Below are 18,608 nucleotides of genomic sequence, written 5' to 3' on the forward strand. Positions count from 1 at the left end.
TCATGGCCTGTTGGATAGTTTCCAGAGGATTTAGTTGCTCTTGGGAGAGAACAGCAAGGAAAGGTGAATCTATTTAATCTGTTGCAGATTTGGAAATTTGACCTTTTATCCTTCCCATTCATCCTCCTTTCCTTTCTCTTCCATTCTCCTCTATCAGATTATTATGGTATAATTTCAATTTTGAAGTAATTAACTCCTTCACTCATTTCTCATTCATTATGAAATATTTATAAATACCTCCTCAGTGTCAGCAATACTGCTATGACTTGTTTATGTAGTAGTAAACAAAACAGAGTTCTTGCTTCTCAAAAAGCTGATGATTCCAAAATATTTATATGGGTATATCTCATTTAACTGATTTTGTATGGTATACCAGAGACATCTTACCTAAAATTGACTAAAATGTGTACCAAATACTTAAAAAAATCTTCCTAATTCTCAAAAGAAATTGATAAGATAGTCTCGAGTCTTTTACGAAAAAAATGAATGTCCATGGTCCTGCAGCTGGTCACATTAAATGTCACATTAGAGCATAAAGTCTTTTATGTGTCTCTAGAGTTAATAGTGCTAACTACCATGCTATGTTGCTTCCATTATGGAATACATAGTGGGTTTTCTCCTCAGGGAATTCACATTGGTCTGTAAGAGGGAAAGGAGTAGTGCTTATTATACTAACATGGGATAATGACTACCGCTCAGGAAGAGAATAAAATTGTGGAGATTTTGTGTTTCAATTAATGAAAGCTAGTAACATAAGTAACCATTACATTATGTACACTACTAGGTACATATTATTACTTTAATGTATTTACCTTACATTAGACAACAATAAGACTTGACTATGGAATATGCCTATTGTTAGTCTTTTGTAGAGAAGATGATTTAGTATCATTCTGCAGCAACTCCTATGATGTATGCTTGTGGTTTTCAAACTTGCATTTGCATCAAAATCCCCTGTAGGGTCCTGTTCTAAGAGTTATTGATTCAATATTTGCGCATTGCAGCCCAAGAATTTGCATTTCTAAGTTTCCAGGGACTGCTACTGGTGATCTGGAGACTACATTATGAGAAGCAGTTGCTCCGATCAGAATTCAGAAATCTTTGTCCATAAGGTACTAGGTAAATAATTCTGGCTTTGTGGGCTGTGTGATTTCTATCACAAAGTCTCTACTCAGTACAAAGGCATTTGTATGCAATGCCTAAATAAGTGATTACTATTTCTGTGGTTTGAGGATGTCCCTAAAAGTTCCTGTACTGGAATTTTAATTATTCACTATAGTAGTGCTGGGCAGTGGAGTCTAAGAGGGGTGTTTGGTTCATGAGTTGGGGATCTCTTATAAATGGATTAATGCCTTTTTTATGGGAGTGGGTTCTTGCTCTCACAGGACTGGATTAGAGAAAGTTCACCCCTCTGTGTTCTCACTTCCAAATGCATCTACCTACCTTTGTGCTTTGCACCATGGAAGAAGCAACACCAACCCTTAGCAGATGAAGCTGCTCAATCTTGAACTTTTCAACCTCTAGAATTCTTAACCATAATAAGGGTGTTCCCCTTATAGACTACCCAGTCTCAAGTATTCTTTAATAGCAATATAAAGTGAACTATAACAGCCATGTTATAAAACCTTATTTTTAGAAATAGGCATCAGGATGGATTTTATCAATAAACCATATTGGCCAATCCTTGGCCTAGAACAACTCACTAATAAAAGTCTGAAAAGTCACTTTGTTTATTTTAAATAGCCACTATTTTGTAACCACCTGCAAATATAGTCCCCCAAAATCCTTTCTAAGTTGTAAAATAAAATCTGTAAAACTATAACAGAAACCAAGGTGATTGTGCTAAACCAGCATAGAGGAGAAACCACAGAGTTTCCAATGAACCCAATGAAAGAAGATACCTTTTTTCATGCATTTGTGACTTATAATGGTTTTTGGTTTAAAACCCCATTAACTTTGTATTCATTTTCAAATTTTAGTTTTAATTGGATATTGTTTCAGTTTTGGAGGATATAGAGATACTAATTAAAAGAAGGCTAATATTATGTTGAAATGGCATAGATGTTATAACTTAAGGGTATCTATCGACTTTACAATAACACAGAACAAAATGAATACACTTTGCTTGCCATGAGTGTACCCAGATATAATGTATTTTGTCTTTACCCAGAACTGTGTACTTGAACTAATTTAAAATATCAATATAATCTTAAACATCCAGTAAACCATATAGTTCAGTGAACCTATTAAATTAGGCTTATCCTTAAAAAAAAAAATAAATTCCTATTGATGGACAAAATTAAGATAAATTTTTGTCATAATGGATTGTGATTTAGTTCTCTGAAAATAATCAGATGCAAACACTATGAGGAAAGTTAGTATTGCAATTCCTCTTATACAGTGTGAATATTAAAAGTTTCCAAAAATCTACAATGTCACAGACTATGAATATGCAAATACAGTGTTTACAGAAAATTATATATTCTCACATATAGTAATTTAAGGATGAACTAAAACAAATTTATGGTCAGATACATCACATCCACGTTTCAAGACTCTTAAATTTGTTTAAATCAAGTGTTTCAATTTGAAAGACAAGTACAAATTTTACCCAGATAACTATTCTATAGTCTAATAAAATAGTTTACAGGAGTCCTCTGTCTGAAAAAATGCTAAAGGAGCATTGTGGTCAAATGGAAAATCTTGATTTTAAACACATTTCAAAAGTTTCTTTATTTCAGGCCTTCTTAGAACTATTAATATACACACACACACCATGTGGTGAATTGTGTAGCCAAGTTTCTCATCTCATTTGAACATAGAACCCAAATATCTTTACAGCATCTGGAAGTACAAGTAGAATCTTCTGTAAAAAAAAAAGTGTTCTAAACACTCACATTCAGGCAATATAAATTAATTTACTTCTAAAAACCAGCTGAATTAAACACATTTATTGAATATCTCTATTGTTTGACTAAACATGTACATGTTAACACTTTCAGTTCACTATGCTACTCACCCAAAGCTCACTAGAACACAGTTAACCCTATTAAACATACTTACACTCCTCCTCAGGCCTCTTCCGAAGTGCTGCACGAACCTCCTTACAGGGACTTCTCTGATATTGGGGGGGATTTCTTCCCCTTATTAGGTTCTCCATCCTGTAAAACAAAATGAAAAGAGTACTTTAAAACAAAAACCTTGATGAAGTCATCAAGTTAAATGGTCTAAATATGGGGTCACAAATTCAAGTACCTACAAAAGTTTGACAGATATCGCCATTAGGATTATCGGACAAGGAGTAAAATGACAGGAGTGGGTGTCAGATCAAGCTTGGAATCCTGGTTTGGGACTGGCTCAGCCTGGTTATTGCATGCGGTTTGGGAGTGAACCAGAAGATGAAAAATCTTTCTCTTTCTCTCTGTCTCTCCTTTGTTTTCTATTACTCTGGCTTTCAAATGAATATATCTTAAAAAAAAAAGATTTATTCATTTATTTGAAAGGCAGAATTACAGAGAGGCAGAGGCAGAAAGAGAGAGAGAGAGAGGTCTTCCATCCACTGGTTCACTCCCCAGATGGCTGCAACGGCTGGAGCTGTGCTGATCTGAAGCCAGGAGCCAGGAGCTTCTTCTGGGTCTCCTTCATGCATGCAGGGGCCCAAGCACTTGGGCCATCTTGTACTGTTTTCCCAGGCTATAGCAGAGAGCTGGATTGGAAGTCAAGCAGCCACAACTAAAACTGGCGTCCATGTGGGATGCCGGCACTGCAGGGAGCAGCTTTACCAGCTATACCACAACACTGGCCCCTGGAATAAACAAATCTTAAAAAAGAAAATAAAATATGACAGGGAGTAACAGAGACTATGGTTCATTGGAGAGAGCTTGACTTTTCCAAAACATTCCAAATTTAAATTTTAAAAACCCCATTTAAGCAAAACTCAAGAGCATTCTCCAATTAGAAACTGTTGTGGACTAAATGCTTGTGTCATCCTCAAATTCATATACTGAAGCCTTCCACTGCGGAGGAATTTGAAGGTGACACCTTGGAAAGGAATTAGGTTAGGAGGAAATCATGAGGATGGGATCCCTCAGGATGGGATTAGTGTCCTTATAAGAAGGAGAAAGACCAGAGCTCACGCTATTCTCCACGTGAGGACTCAGCAGGAAGGAAGTTAAATGCAAGACAGAAAGGGAGCCTCCACAAGGAGCCAAATCGGCCAGCACAGGGTCTTAGACGTCACAACCTTCAGAACATAAGCAACAACTGTCTGCTACTTTTCCGCACAGTCCATTGTACTTCACTGTAAAGCCCAAGCTGGCTGAAATAGGGACCTATTAACTGAACAGTAATTACTTGCAAAATAAACACATGTATAAAGAATAAGCTCACCCTTTAGAAAGGAAGAACACAGCTTTTAACCAACACTCCAAAAACCAATTTTCAAGAGTAGAATTGCTGCTTCTTTTTAAGCTCTGGCTGAGAAGGGGTTTCTAATTCTAATAATGGTGGCTTCCTGAAAAAAAAAAGTGGCTATATAAACTCTATCAGATACTAGGGAAATTATTCTTTTAACCAGAGATAACAATAAAGTAACCAAGCACAAACTTGAATGAAAATCTTTAGCAGTATGTTTTCTGTGGTTAATGTTTTAACCATCAACGGCACATTCTACTGATTTATATAACGCAAAAAAAGCTATTGAATTTTTGAGATTTAAAAATTCACAACAAAATCATGGCATTTATTTATCATTTTGACAATACAGATTTGGCTAAAGCAGGGATAACACTTGTCTGGATAATTGTTCTGGTTCCTAGCATGTATTCCATTGAATACAGCATGGTTGTTTAGGGTATCATGGTGGAAGGTGTCCTAAGATTAGTGGCACAAAAGATTGTGTTTCTGGTGTCTGGAGAGAAAATTGCTAAAGGATAATCCCATAAAAGTAGAATTTAAAATGGTATGAAATACAAGATGTAAAAACTTCGTACTGGGATGGTTACCTAATGTTATTGTAATGAGAACCTATCATTGGTGCTTTAAAAAAATGTAATGTACATGAGGGATTAAAACAATGACAATTTAAGGGAACTTATAATTGTTTATTAATGCTTACAAGCTCAAAAAGCAGTAAATATAGCTTGAAAATGCAAATATCTATAGAAAATTGTGTTGTAAATTTTTAAAAGATTTATTTATTTGAAAGGCAGAGCTAGAGAGAGACAGAGACACAGAGAGATCTTCCATCTGCTAGTTCACTCCCCAAAAGGCGCAACGATCAGAGTTGAGCTGATCCAAAGCCAGGAGCCAGGAGCTTCCTCTGGGTCTCCCATGAGAGTGCAGTGGCCCAAGCACTTGGGCCATCTTCCACTGCTTTCCAAGGCCACAGCAAGAGAGCTGGATCGGAAGTGGAGCAGCTGGGACTTGAACCAGCACCCATATGAGTTGCCGGCACTGCAGGTGGTGGCTTTACCTGCTATGCCACAGCACCAGCCCCATATGCTTTATATTCTGTCCAAGAGCTCAGCAAATGTAACTATTAGTGATCATAATTACCACAAATAAAAATGTAACCACATACTAGTATTTTAAATGTCCAATATGTTAGGAAAAATATAAAATTTAATCTTTGTTCCATAAAGAAGATGGACAGGACTATTAAGTAAAAACTTCTCGCTAAACAAATGTCTGGTTATTAGAGAAGCACAATACATTCCTGTATATGAATCATCAATTTTCAGGGATGATAATAACAAACTATTTCATTTTTATCAATGAAGTTTAAAGAATTGCTAATGATAATCAGTAATCCAATCCAAGGATACTAAAATGGATAAAAGTAGGTCTTAAACCTTTTGAATTAAATAAAATACTATTTTACTGTTCCTTAGAGAATTTAGAGGATATTTCAAAATTTTATAGTGACCTTTGGCTTAGCAAAATGAAAACACTTTATAATGTCACATTACCCTTTACCATTTATTTCATTTATTCTTTGAACAACCGTCTCAAAGAACATTTTAAAGATAAGCAAATTAAGGCTCACAAATGCTCAGTACTCATGGCCACACAGGAAGTAAAAGGCTCAACCCAGGCTTATTCAATCTTCTCTGACTTTTGATAACTTTCTAGTTGCTTCATGTTTTGAAAGGTAAATATTTATTTTTATTTATCTGAAAGGTAGAGCGAGAGAATGTGTGAGAGAGGTAACTTGCATCTGCTGGTTCTCAACCCAAATGCCTGCAAAAGCTGGGGCTGGGGCAGGCTGAAGTTGGGAGCCAAAAACTCAGTTTAGGTCTCTCACTTGAATGGCAGAGACCCAGTCAGCTGATCCATTACCTGCTGCTTCCCAGCATGTGCTTTCGTGCAAGCTGGAATCCGGAGCAGAGCCAGTATTAACCCAGGCGCTGTGATAAGAAATGCAGGTGTCTTAAGTGCTAAGCTGAACACCCACCCCTTCCAGTTGCTACTTAATTGATTATCTCCATGAGCCCACAGTTATTTAGAATTCTACTAGAAGACAAAATACCTGAGAAGCTACTATGTCCTGCAAATTTAATTAGTATAAAATTCTTTCTAACCATGATTTTAATATATTAATATACATTTATATGTAAATGTTACATGTATAAGATATATAAATATAATATGATACCAATATACACATTTTTATATGTAATTGTATGTAAATATGGGTTTTTTATTATTTTGCTATTGTCATGGCTTCCATCAATGACATTTTACATTTTTGAAAACTGCCAAAAAAAACTTGGACCCAAAGAAATTCACTATAAATTGTAACAATTATATACTAATAAAAACAAGATAAACATTAAAATTCCTTTTATTTTTTGAAATTCTAAATGTTGTGTCCATAGCAAAACACCCTTAGGATGCAATGCTCATAACCAAATTATTATATAATTTTGGGACTTCCATGTTCTTGAGATTACACTTCTGTCTACTTGAATTTTTCCACCACTGTCATCTATGATCTACAGTTTGCATTCAATGGTCAGACAAAATGATCAAGAATGAAAACTTGGAGCACAGCCAGAATACTGCAACAGAGCTGTCCTGGCTGTTCTCAAGGTTGGCAAGCCACCAGTGGGAGTATTAACAGTTCCAGCAAGGAGAGATTAAGTGTGATGACCACAGGCAAGACAGATGCTCTAACAACTCATTGAAGAGTCTGCAAAGTGCAGCCTACATGTTCAACTGCTGGGAAGAAATAAGGGCAGCCAGATGAATATCAAACAGCATGAACCAGCAATCAGAGGGTGTGAGCAAAATTTAGCTAGGTCTCAAAATCACCTGAAAAGCTGTTAACAATTCCAGACGTTCATTCTCAGCACTAAATGTTTTCTTTCAATAGAATGAGGTAAAGTCCTGATTGATGTATATTTTTTTTAACTTTAATCAGACTTTTTTAAAGAAGCCAGCCTCCTAGTGGCTATGCTGCTGCCTGGGATGCTTGCATACCATATCGGAGTGCCTGCATTTTAATCTTTCTCTGCTCCCAATTCCAGCTTCCTGCTAATGCAAACTGTGGGAGGTAGCAGGTGATGGCTCAGGAGGTTGAGTCGCTGCCACTCAAACTTCTGACTTCAGTCTGGCTCAGCCCCAGTGGTGGGCATTTGGGGAATGAACTAGCAGATGGGATTGATTTCTCTCTCTCTCTCTCAAATGAAATAAGTGTTAGTTGTACACTTGTCCATATACTGGCCTTTGAAAACCAATACAAATTTTAAAAAATATACTGGAAATGTATAGGAGGCAAGTTCAATGTTTGTATTCATTTATGTAATAAAGTTGTCTACAGAGGTAGGTGAGGAGACCATAGTTTAGATTGGCACTAATAAAATGAAAAGAGTAGATAAGGAGGTACAATCAAAGGTTTGCCAAGCAGCCTGAAGGTCAATTAAAGGTGCCTGAAAGTTGCTCATTTTTAATACTAAAATCTCAGTAGTGAAAGGATTTCATCAAGAAATCTTGGCAGACTCAGCTGAATCAGAGAACAAATTTAGATTGATCTAGATTGGTGTTCTGGTATACTTGTGTGGCTATTAAATGAAGAATGTGAAGCTTGTATGAAAATCTGGTTGAAATGAATATACAGGGGATAGAGAATGATGAAGAGTGACTCAATCATTTGAAGACAGGAGAGTCTTGTAAGTTTGAATTACACTATTGGTGTAAGTACATTAAAAATACTTGTTATTTTCCAGGTCCTACGCGAGGTTATCTGTATGCATATTCTTGGTATTATCCATGGTTATCCCAAACCTCCAGAGATGTGAAGTGACTTGTTTAGGATCACACAGAGGATACAAAAATTAGGATTTAAATCCATATTTGTCTGATTCTGGAGCTATGAACTACAATGTAAGCTATGAAATACAATTGGCTTCAATGACGAAAATTTTTAAGTTCTGTTCTGTCCAATAGAGTATCTGCCACCCATCTACAACTTTTGAGAACTTGAAACATGGTTACTGTGACTGAGAAACTAAACTTGTGATTTTAAAATTTTTATGGAATTTTAATTATTTAAATTTCATTTTCAATAACCACATGTGATTAATATATGAGATAATGTAACACGTCTAGAAGCTCCTACTGAGAATATGGCTAGTGCAAATGTTTCTGTTAGTCTATGAAGGATGGATTCATCCAGCCAGTAGGCCACTTAAGACCCACAAAATCATGTGGTCTGGACCCGCTAAGGCAACCACAGGCAGGACTCAAATTTCAATAAATCTAGAGCAGTATAACTTTTAAGTTGATAATTTTTTATGGCCTGGTGAATGATGTTAAAAATACCCAAATGTCCCTTGGCAGAATAAAGGTTCCCCACCCTTATAAACACTTGATGGAAATAATTCTTAGAAAGATAAGAAATACAGATTAAAATTGAAAGTAGTGTCAGTGCATGTGTATAGAAAAGGAAGAATAGAATTGCTATATTATTGTTGGAAATAATAATCAGTAATTTGTTCTGTCCTGTTCAGGAAAGGGAAGAATGTAGAAACAGCAAGCTGTGATCATCCATCTTCAAAAAGCCCTAAATTCAAGTGACCTTTCCAGGGTTCTAGATTCCCTTATTTGCTATGAATTCAAGAAAAGTAGGAAGAAATTGAAGAAGCAGAGGAAAATGCATTGCTTTATCAGTGGGGTGTTGGCTTTTTTTTTTTTTTTTAAGAAAGTCCAGGCTGAAAAACAGTGAGTCACACCCCAGACTAGGACTTTGCTGAAAGCATGCACATTAAGCACACAATGATCATTGAGAAGAGTCCCTCAAGTGCTTGTAAATATCCAATTTGAACTGCAAATAACACTGCAAAAATAATCAATACCCAATTATCTTAGCCAAATATCTTGAGTCGACCACTAAAAAGGACAAACTGAAGTTAAGCAGCAAGATGATTTTAAAAAGAAACCACATCTTAACCTACCTGCTTAGATTGAGACTGAAATACTTAACAGAACAGAAAGACAGGTGAAGTCATCAAGTTGGAAAAGAGTAAGAATTCCTGATTTGTAAAATTAGCAATGATTTACCACAAAAACAAGGATTAGAAATCATTTCAGAAAGGAGAAACACATTTTTACTTCACTATACATTTAGAGAAATAAATAGGAAACATGATAGTATAGTATTTACCATTTCCTTTTCAATGAAATAGAACTTAAAATGGGTGAGTATCATTAAGGAGCTCTTGAAAAATCTAGATTCTATTCTATAAAAAACAAATCAGAACTGGAATGTGAATGGAATTTACTCTATAGATCTTACAGTAAAAAAAAAAAAATCCATGAAAAATCTATGAAACTAACCACAAGAACATGCATAAAAATTAGGGGTGAAATCAAGCTGCTGAGTTATTCAGGAAGAATACTATTCACACAATTTTAGTTTTCTTAAACTGATTTTCTTCCTTCCTACTTAAAAATTATTCTTTTACTCATGCACAAAATAATATTGTCATAAATCACAAATACTTATGAAAGTATATTATTAACATTGAGCCAGCACAAGGAATATCAAGCTTCCCTTAGTGCTGGTCTTTACAAAATCTTTTCCATTGCCTATAAAAAGGAACACCAATCAAGTTCATTAAACTCAGAATTATTTAAAAAGCTAATAAATTACATAAATTAACAATAAATTACTAGAAACATTATACAAAAACAAATTAATTTTCCTAAAGATGGCAAAGGTGTAACAAAAGCATAATAAAAGCAGGTCACTATATTCAAAATTTTCAAAAGATTTTTATTTTACTTCCAAGGGAAAAAAAAAGAGAGCTGGCAATATAAAAACTTAAATATTAAAGAATGGTAAGAATTTTTTAAAAGGACCTAATGGTTAACCAACTTAATTATGCAAGATAAGATTTATAATGACAATACAGAAACATATAAATGTTACTTTAGTAAGATTACTAACACTCAGTTTATGATGTGATTACTTTAAAATTTATTGTATATGAGTGAAATAGACATCTTTTACTTGATTATAGCTTTTACTTGATTTTTACTTGATAGCTTTTATGTATAACCCACTAAACTATAATCTTTTTATTTTTTACTTGTTAAACTATTTATTATTTAGTGGAGTTTTAAGCCTTTGACTACAAGGTAAATTAAAAATATCTCAAAAATTCAAAAGAAGAGGAAAAAAGGAAGGACAGGAAGGGGGGAAGAACGATGTAAGTGAAATCGGAGATGACCCCCTAAAATCTATACAAAAAATGTGGCCCTTTAAAGTTCCCCAGAGGTGCCATCCAAGATGCCACATATGCTACCGGAATTTGGGGTGCCATAAAATATCACCATATGCTTATTAACAAATCCCTAATATTAATAAGCTCGAGAGGGTTCTTGCCTGATATTTAAAGAAGAATTCTAAATACCGGCACCCATAAATGAGGCAGCATGGTACATTTTAAGCCTTTATTTAGTGAGAAAGATGCACAGAAGAGTGAAAGCATTATCTAAGAGAGAGAGAGGTAAATCTGGGTTCATATGGAGGACCAGCGACCAGCCATGGGAAGCCTAGGGCAGGTAACCCAAAGGCCACGTGCCCTGGAGGTGCAGGGCTACAGTAAGCTCCCTACTGGCAAGAGACCAGGGCAAAGAGAGAAGCCTGGACACACTGTGTCCTAGGCTTTTAACCCACTTCCAAAGGGGAGTGGTTAATTAAACTGATTGGCTGGTGGGCACCCAGGTGTGGCCAGGTAGGGGCATGAGGTCACACAGGGGCATGGTGAAGGTATCAGGGCGTGAGGTCACACAGGAGCATGGCGAAGGCATGGTCTTCCAGCTCACAAACCTAATCAGTTTTAGTCTGTATGCCTGCCTACTTCCTAAGAATCAGAATTATATCTAGGAACTACATTGAATCTGTTCTCTTTATATGAATATTACATTAACATGATAATTGTGTTGTAGTAATTATCACATTTTCTGTACCCTACAAACTTAATGTATTAATAAATTCCTTTAAAAAAATAAAATAGAGAGTTAGAAAAAAACTTTAATTTTTAAGTTAAAAAATAAAAAACATAAAAATTGCACATGAACTACCCATTTTTCAAAAATTTAATGTCATATGAAAAGTGTTTATTTTAAAATTTTATATTTAGAATAGGTTGATATATGAGGTGTCTTTAAAACATCCATGAAAAATGTCTGTTATAAGAAAAACTGTGCATGGATTTAAAAATTTTTCTGCACCAAAATAAACTTGACTAACTTCTTTTGACATGTCTGACCAGAATCTAGTTTGAAAAGACAAGGACAAATTTGAAAAGAAACCTTGTCAGAGCAACATGAATTCCAGTAAAATTGAAGCAAGAACAAACAGCAAATTTGTGGTGAATCTTGGGTGGAAAAATGGTGAAATCACTAATGTTTTACAAAAAGTTCATGGTAGTAATGCCCAAAAGAAATTAGCAGTTTATAATTGGATAACTTGTTTTAACAAGGATTGAAAAGATGTTAAAGATTAAACACATACTGGTCAATCATTCATATAAATTTGCTTGGAAAAATTAATCTTGTTTGCATTCTGTTGAGAGGACTGATGACTATCAGAAGAAACAGTAGCCAGCACCTCAGACATCCTAGTTGGTTCAGCTTACCCAATTTTGACTGAAAAACTAAAGTTAAGCAAACTTTCTGCTCAATGGGTGCCAGAACTACTGTGTTTAAATCAGGTACAAAGAAGACCAGAATTTTCAAAGTAAATTATAAATAAATGGGTTCAAGAGTCTAAAGAATTTCTTCAAAGAACTCTATTGGAGATAAAACATGACTTCATCTGAACTATACTGTAGATAATATAAATGTCTTATTTTTATATTTTAATTCCATTTTCCATGAATATTTGAAATTCTCAGTCATATAATACGTGGATACCTATAAATCAATAAAATTTAATGGAGTTACAGGCAAAGTTTGGTTCCTATTATCCATTCTTTCCTCACCTATTTTGACCCTAAGAAGACAGGTGTATGAATATAGGGATTTCATGCTTTTCAGTGGTGTTCTTTATGAGATGAGATGATGCTGTCAATACACTGAATAGTCTCTCCTCTAAAACAGCCTTTTATGATTTCGCCTACCTTCTCAATTATTCTTGGAATCTCTGTTTTATCATGGGTTCTTACACCCGTATCTTCTTACCCTGGATTTTGGCAGAAGTTGTATCATTCTATATGACCTAGCATAATCCACTGAATATGCTAGAGATTAAGTATGTATTTTTAAATAAACGAATGAATTAAATACATTTATGCTCTATACAGCACTAAAATGGATAAATGGCCTTAAAACATACTGATGTGCAATATTTATCTTCATAAATAATCTGTGACCTTAGTCTTTTGAAGATGAAGAAACTAAGGTCAACAACAAAGCCAGACTCAATTCATACTTTCTGGTTCCTGCTCATCTTACTACCTGAACACAACTGGCCAAAAACTGCTCTTCTCATGCCCAGATTATTTCACTTTTCCTTGGAGCCTTATTATATCTCAAAGAAGGTAAAACCGTCATATACCATAGCTGTTTTGATGCAAGAAAATACATGCATCAAAAAAAAATAGTGATTTTGCAAGGAAAGCATGCATTCCTTTCTCTATGTGAACTGGGGAGAATAGCTGAATATGAATAAATGTCATTAATTTAAATCATGTAAACACATATGATAATCTAGAATATGTAAGTTACATCACATTGTTTATAACTCTAGGATGTAAAGGCCAGGTGCTTTCCTGGAATTATACCTTCGGTCTACTTTTCTTTCATTCTTATGCTTAATAAATTGCTTAAACAATAGCTGTGGCCCATGAACCAATGGTTTTAAGACACTAAGAACTTTTTGAGTGCTGCCACAGTGTTCTCTGGTGAATTCTCTAGATTTTGCCTTTAGTGCTGACCACTAAGAGCAAGAAACACTCAGCATTTTTTAAAAAGTAAATGAACTGTTATGTTAATCAAGTCAGTAGTGTTTAATGGCTGTGACTCATTGATGAGAAAAAGAAAACACCATGACCACAAGTGTATCTGTAATTTTAGGACTTTTAAATGCATAAAATACTTTTAATCTTTTTTTTTTTAACTAAGATAAGAAAATGGAACATGCTGTATCTTTTACTTGGGAAAGAAGAATCAACATGACCAATTCACTTAGGAAGATGAGTTTCAGGAACAAACACAGTTATGTTCCTATTTGAAAATAAGGCTGGGGCTGGCACCATGGCTCACTTGGTTAATCCTCTGCCTGTGGCGCCAGCATCCCATATGGGCGCCAGGTTCTAGTCCCGGTTGCTCCTCTTCCAGTCCAGCTCTCTGCTGTGGCCCGGGAAGGCACTGGAGGATGGCCCAGGTGCTTGGGCCCCTGCACCCATATGGGAGACCAGGAAGAAGCACCTGGCTCCTGGCTTCGGATCAGCATAGCTCTGGCCATAGTGGCCATTTTGGGGGTGAATCAATGGAAGGAAGACCTTTCTGTCTCTCTCCCTCACTGTCTAACTCTGTCAAATAATATATAAATAAAAAAAAAAAAGAGAGAGAAGGCTGGAATCCTCACATGGGTATCGTTTAAGTCTGTTCCAGTTCTGGGAGCATTAAAGAAACCTTTTTGCTTTTCCTTAACAAAATTGTAGGGTCACAGGATTGTATCTATAAATCACATTGAATCTGTTAAAACTAATTAAAATTAAAATTAAAAAGATGTGATTTCCTTTAAAAAAAAGTCTAAGTTGAAGCAGCAAGTGCTGATGTAGAAGCTTCAGCAAATTATCCAGAAGTTCTACCTAAGATAACTGATGGAGGTGTTTACAATAAGCACGATATTCATTGTAGACAAAACTGTCTTCTATTGGAAAAAGCAGCCACCTAGGACTTACATAAGCATGAGAGAAGTCAAAGCCTGGCTTTAGAGGTTTAACGATTGACTGACTTGTTAGGAGCTAATGCACCTGATGACTTTAAGGTGAAGCCAATGCTCATTCTTCTTCTGAAAATCCTAGAGTCCTTAAGAATTACACAAATTTTACTCTGCCTGTGCTCTATATATGGAGCAATATACCTTGGATGAGAGCACATCTGTTTATAACACATTTCAGAAAATATTTTAAGTCACTGTTGAGACCAACTGCTCTGAAAAACTGATTTATTTAGAAATACTACTGCTCACTGACAATGCAAGAAGTCTGATAGAAGTATACCATGAAATTACTGTTGTCTTCACACCTACTATCATCATATCTATTCTGTAGCCCATGGATCAAGGAACAATTTTAACTTCTAAGTGCTTATTTAAAAAATACATTTTTTAAAAGCTAAAGCTGCCATTCTATGGTGGATCTTGGCAAAGCAAATTAAACCTTATGGAGAAAATTCACCATGGAAGATGCCAGTGAGAACATTCATGATTCAATGGCAAATATCAACATTAACAGGTATTTGGGAAAAGTTTATTTCATATCTCTTACTGTAATCAATACACAATTATTCTCAAGTATTGAAACTTAACTGAAAAGTGATTGCTGTTAAATATAAGAGTGGGAATAAGAGAGGGAAGAGATGTGCAATTTGGGACATGCTCAAGCTGACTTACCTCAAACGGTAGAGTTAGAAACATACCAGGGGATTCCAATTCAATCCCATCAAGGTGGCATGTACCAATGCCATCTCACTAGTACCGGTGATCGATTTCTGTTCACAATTGATCATAATGATAGGACTAAGAACCAAAGGGAGCACATAAACAAGAATAGTGTCTGCAAATACTAGCTGATAGAATCAAAAAGGGAGAGAATGATCCAACACGGGAAGCAAGATTCACAGCAGACCCATAGAATGGAAAATGTCCTAAACAGCACTCTGGCCTCAGAATCAGGCACGCGGATCTGGCTGAAAAGCCCATGAGAGTATTTCAGGCATGGAAAGCCAAAACACTCTGGCAAAAAACAAAAAAACAAACAAACAAAAAAACAAAAACAAAACAAAAAAAAACAAACCTAAATGAAAGATCTCTGCAAGTGAGATCCCAGTGGAAAGAACAGGTCATCAAAGAAGGAGGTATCTTTCTCTGAAGGGAGAAAAGAACTTCCACTTTGACCATGGCCTTGTCTAAAAATTATCAGAGACAGTGAACTCAAAAGGCTTCCATAGCCTTGGCAACTCATGACAAGAGCCTAGGGTGATTACTGAGGCCATAAACAAGAGTGTCAATTTGTTAAGTCAACAACAGGAGTCACTGTGCACTTACTCCTCATGTAGGATCTCTGTCCTTAATGTGCTGTACATTGTGATTTAATGCTATAACTAGTACTCAAACAGTATTTTTCACTTTATGTTTCTGTGTGGGAGCAAACTGTTGAAATCTTTGCTTAATATATGCTACACTGATCTTCTGTATATAAAGAGAATTGAAAATGAATCTTGATGTGAATGGAAGGGAGGAGGGAGCGGGAAAGGGGAGGGTTGTGGGTGGGAGGGACATTATGGAGGGGGGAAGTCATTGTAATCCATAAGCTGTACTTTGGAAATTTATATTCATTAAATAAAAGTTTAAAAAAAAAAGAAAAGTTTATTTCATACCTCATGGATGACTCTAAGGGGTTCAAAACCTCAGTGAAGGAAGTAAATGCAGATGTGGTAGAGATAGCAAGAGAACTAGAATAGGAAGTAGAACCTGAAGATGCGACTAAATTGAATTGCTATAATCTCATATAAAAACTTCAAAAGGTGAGGTGCTGCATCTTATGGATGATTAAGGAAGGAATGTGATTTCTTGAGATGCAATCACTTGGTAAAGATTCTGTGAACATTATTGAAATGACAAATATGGATTTATAATGCAGTATCAAGCAAGTTGATAAAGCAGCATTATGGTTTCAGAGGCTTTACTCCAATTTTGAAAGAGATCTTTAGTGGGTAAAACTCAATCAAACAGCATCACCTGCTATTGAGAAATCTTCTATGCAAAGAAAAGTGCACTGAGGAAGCAATTTTCATTGTTGTCGTATTTTAAGAAATTGCCAACCTTCAATAGCTACTAGTCTGATCAGTCAGCAGACACCCATATCAATGCAAGATCCCCTGTCAGCAAAAAGATTAAAATTCACTGCAGTCAGATGACCACTGGCACTTTTTAGAAATTAATTTTTTAAAATTAAAGCATGATATTTCTGTAGACATGATTGCACTGAACAGTTAATAGACTATGGTATGGTATAACCGTAACTTATATGCAGTGGGAAATCAAAAAGTCCTTGTACTTCATTTTATTGATGTATTTGCTTTATTATAGTGATCCAGAGTTAAATTTGAAACATCTACAAAGTATGACTATATTAACATGACTTTCCTTTCTTGGAAGATGAATTTTTTTTCCTCTTTGGCTAATTTTTAAAATCTTTTGTCTTTGGTGTTCTTCAGTTTCACTATGATATTATCTATTTTTGAGTTTCTTTCTATACTGAGTTTAGTTTTTGGATCTCAGATGAATTACATTCAGCAATTCTGAAATATCATTAATTTTTCCATTGATTATCTTTGCTTTTCGTTTCAAAACTCTGTCTTCTGCCCTTTTCTCCCTATTCTCATTGACACTTCATCTCCTGTGCTGGGAATTCTCTTTTAATCCCTATTGTTCCTCCAGTCTCCATTTTGCCCTGTATTCTGGTAGGGTAATCCCTATGTCATGAATCAACAAAATTCCCTTGCCTCTGGTTTCCAGCAGTACATGTCCAATGAAGATTAGCAGCAGGACATTAGAGTACGGAAGGAGAAAGGTAGCAGAATTTATTTTCCCACGTAACCCCTTAATAGGCTGTGGGTCAGTAAGCCGCATTCTTCTATCAGTTTGCAATTACTCCTGGATGACCCTTTGCTATCGCTACAATTGCAGCTCTCTCCAGTTTCTAGTAACCTCTCCTTCTCCATACTCCTTTGAACATAGGGGTGAAAATGGCTTCCTGTTTTTGTTAACCTCAGGATGCATCCTCATACTTTACAGGTGTCTAATTCTGCCTATTCTATTTGTAAAAATTTACCTAGATATTATATACTTTTATAGATCCTTGCTCTTTTCCCAAATAGCCTTTCCTTATTTTTTGAGATGCATGTATTTTGGAAAACTCCACTATCTGAAAATTTGTGATATGATTATTCTGGGTTTCTTTGTGTGATTTTGAATTTATATAATGAATTTATATTTCTTAGACAGTATTTTTTTTTTTTTTTGACAGGCAGAGTGGACAGTGAGAGAGAGAGACAGAGAGAAAGGTCTTCCTTTGCTGATGGTTCACCCTCCAATGGCCGCCGCGGCTGGCGCGCTGCTGCCGGCGCACCGCGCTGATCCGATAGCAGGAGCCAGGCGCTTCTCCTGGTCTCCCATGGGGTGCAGGGCCCAAGCACTTGGGCCATCCTCCACTGCACTCTCGGGCCACAGCAGAGGGCTGGCCTGGAAGGGGGCAACCGGGACAGAATCCAGCGCCCTGACCAGGACTAGAACCCGGTGTGCTGGGTCCGCTAGGCGGAGGATTAGCCTAGTGAGCCGCGGCACCGGCATTAGACAGTATTTTTGAGGATTCTTGGGGATGTGTTTTACTCCAAAGAATATCTAAGTTTTATTTTCTGACTGCAGGGCTACTTATAGCCACTAAAATGGGAGCTCAAGATCCCTAAGGATTTGGCAGATGTTTTTAAGGTAAAATTGACTTTTTACCTACCTTCTAGGGGTTTCACCTTGATTTAGCTTTTGGTTATTTCCTCATTTTCTAGCCGATGAAGAAACTCAGTTAAAGAAACTTAATTAATGACTAACATATATATGAAAAAATGTTCAATAGCACTAGCCACTAGGGAAATGCAAATCAAAAACACAATATCACCTCACTCCTGCCAGAATGGCTATTATCCAAAAGACGGAGAGCAACAAATGCTGGCGAGGATATGGAGAAAGTGGAATTGTTATACACTGTTGTGGAATGCAAATTAGTGCAACCACTATGAAAAACAGCATGGAAATTTCTTTAAAAATTAAAAATAGGCCTGCCTTATGATCAGGCAGTCTCACTACGGGGTAT

At 36.0% G+C, this 18,608-nt stretch overlaps 1 protein-coding gene across 7 annotated transcripts in view; it reads right to left on the reverse strand.

The window, feature by feature from the left end:
• LRRC7 (leucine rich repeat containing 7) overlaps nt 1–18,608 on the reverse strand; it is a 589,098-nt gene that overhangs the window by 464,086 nt on the left and 106,404 nt on the right. For 5 of the 7 annotated variants that reach the window (XM_051857612.3, XM_089337199.1, XM_051857607.3 and 2 more), the window contains exon 2: nt 3,064–3,161. Coding sequence is in view for 5 of the 7 variants with exons in the window: in XM_089337199.1 (XP_089193325.1) it covers nt 3,064–3,161 (98 nt within the window). In the remaining 2 variants the exon portion in view is untranslated. Of the gene's footprint in view, nt 1–3,063; nt 3,162–4,389; nt 4,514–18,608 lie in introns of those variants that run through there. The other 2 variants (XM_089337197.1, XM_089337198.1) reach the window with 2 other exon arrangements.

The sequence above is a fragment of the Oryctolagus cuniculus genome, chromosome 7, assembly GCF_051225735.1.
Source record: "Oryctolagus cuniculus isolate XC-2025 breed Fujian yellow rabbit chromosome 7, ASM5122573v1, whole genome shotgun sequence".
Taxonomy (NCBI): Eukaryota; Metazoa; Chordata; class Mammalia; order Lagomorpha; family Leporidae; genus Oryctolagus; species Oryctolagus cuniculus.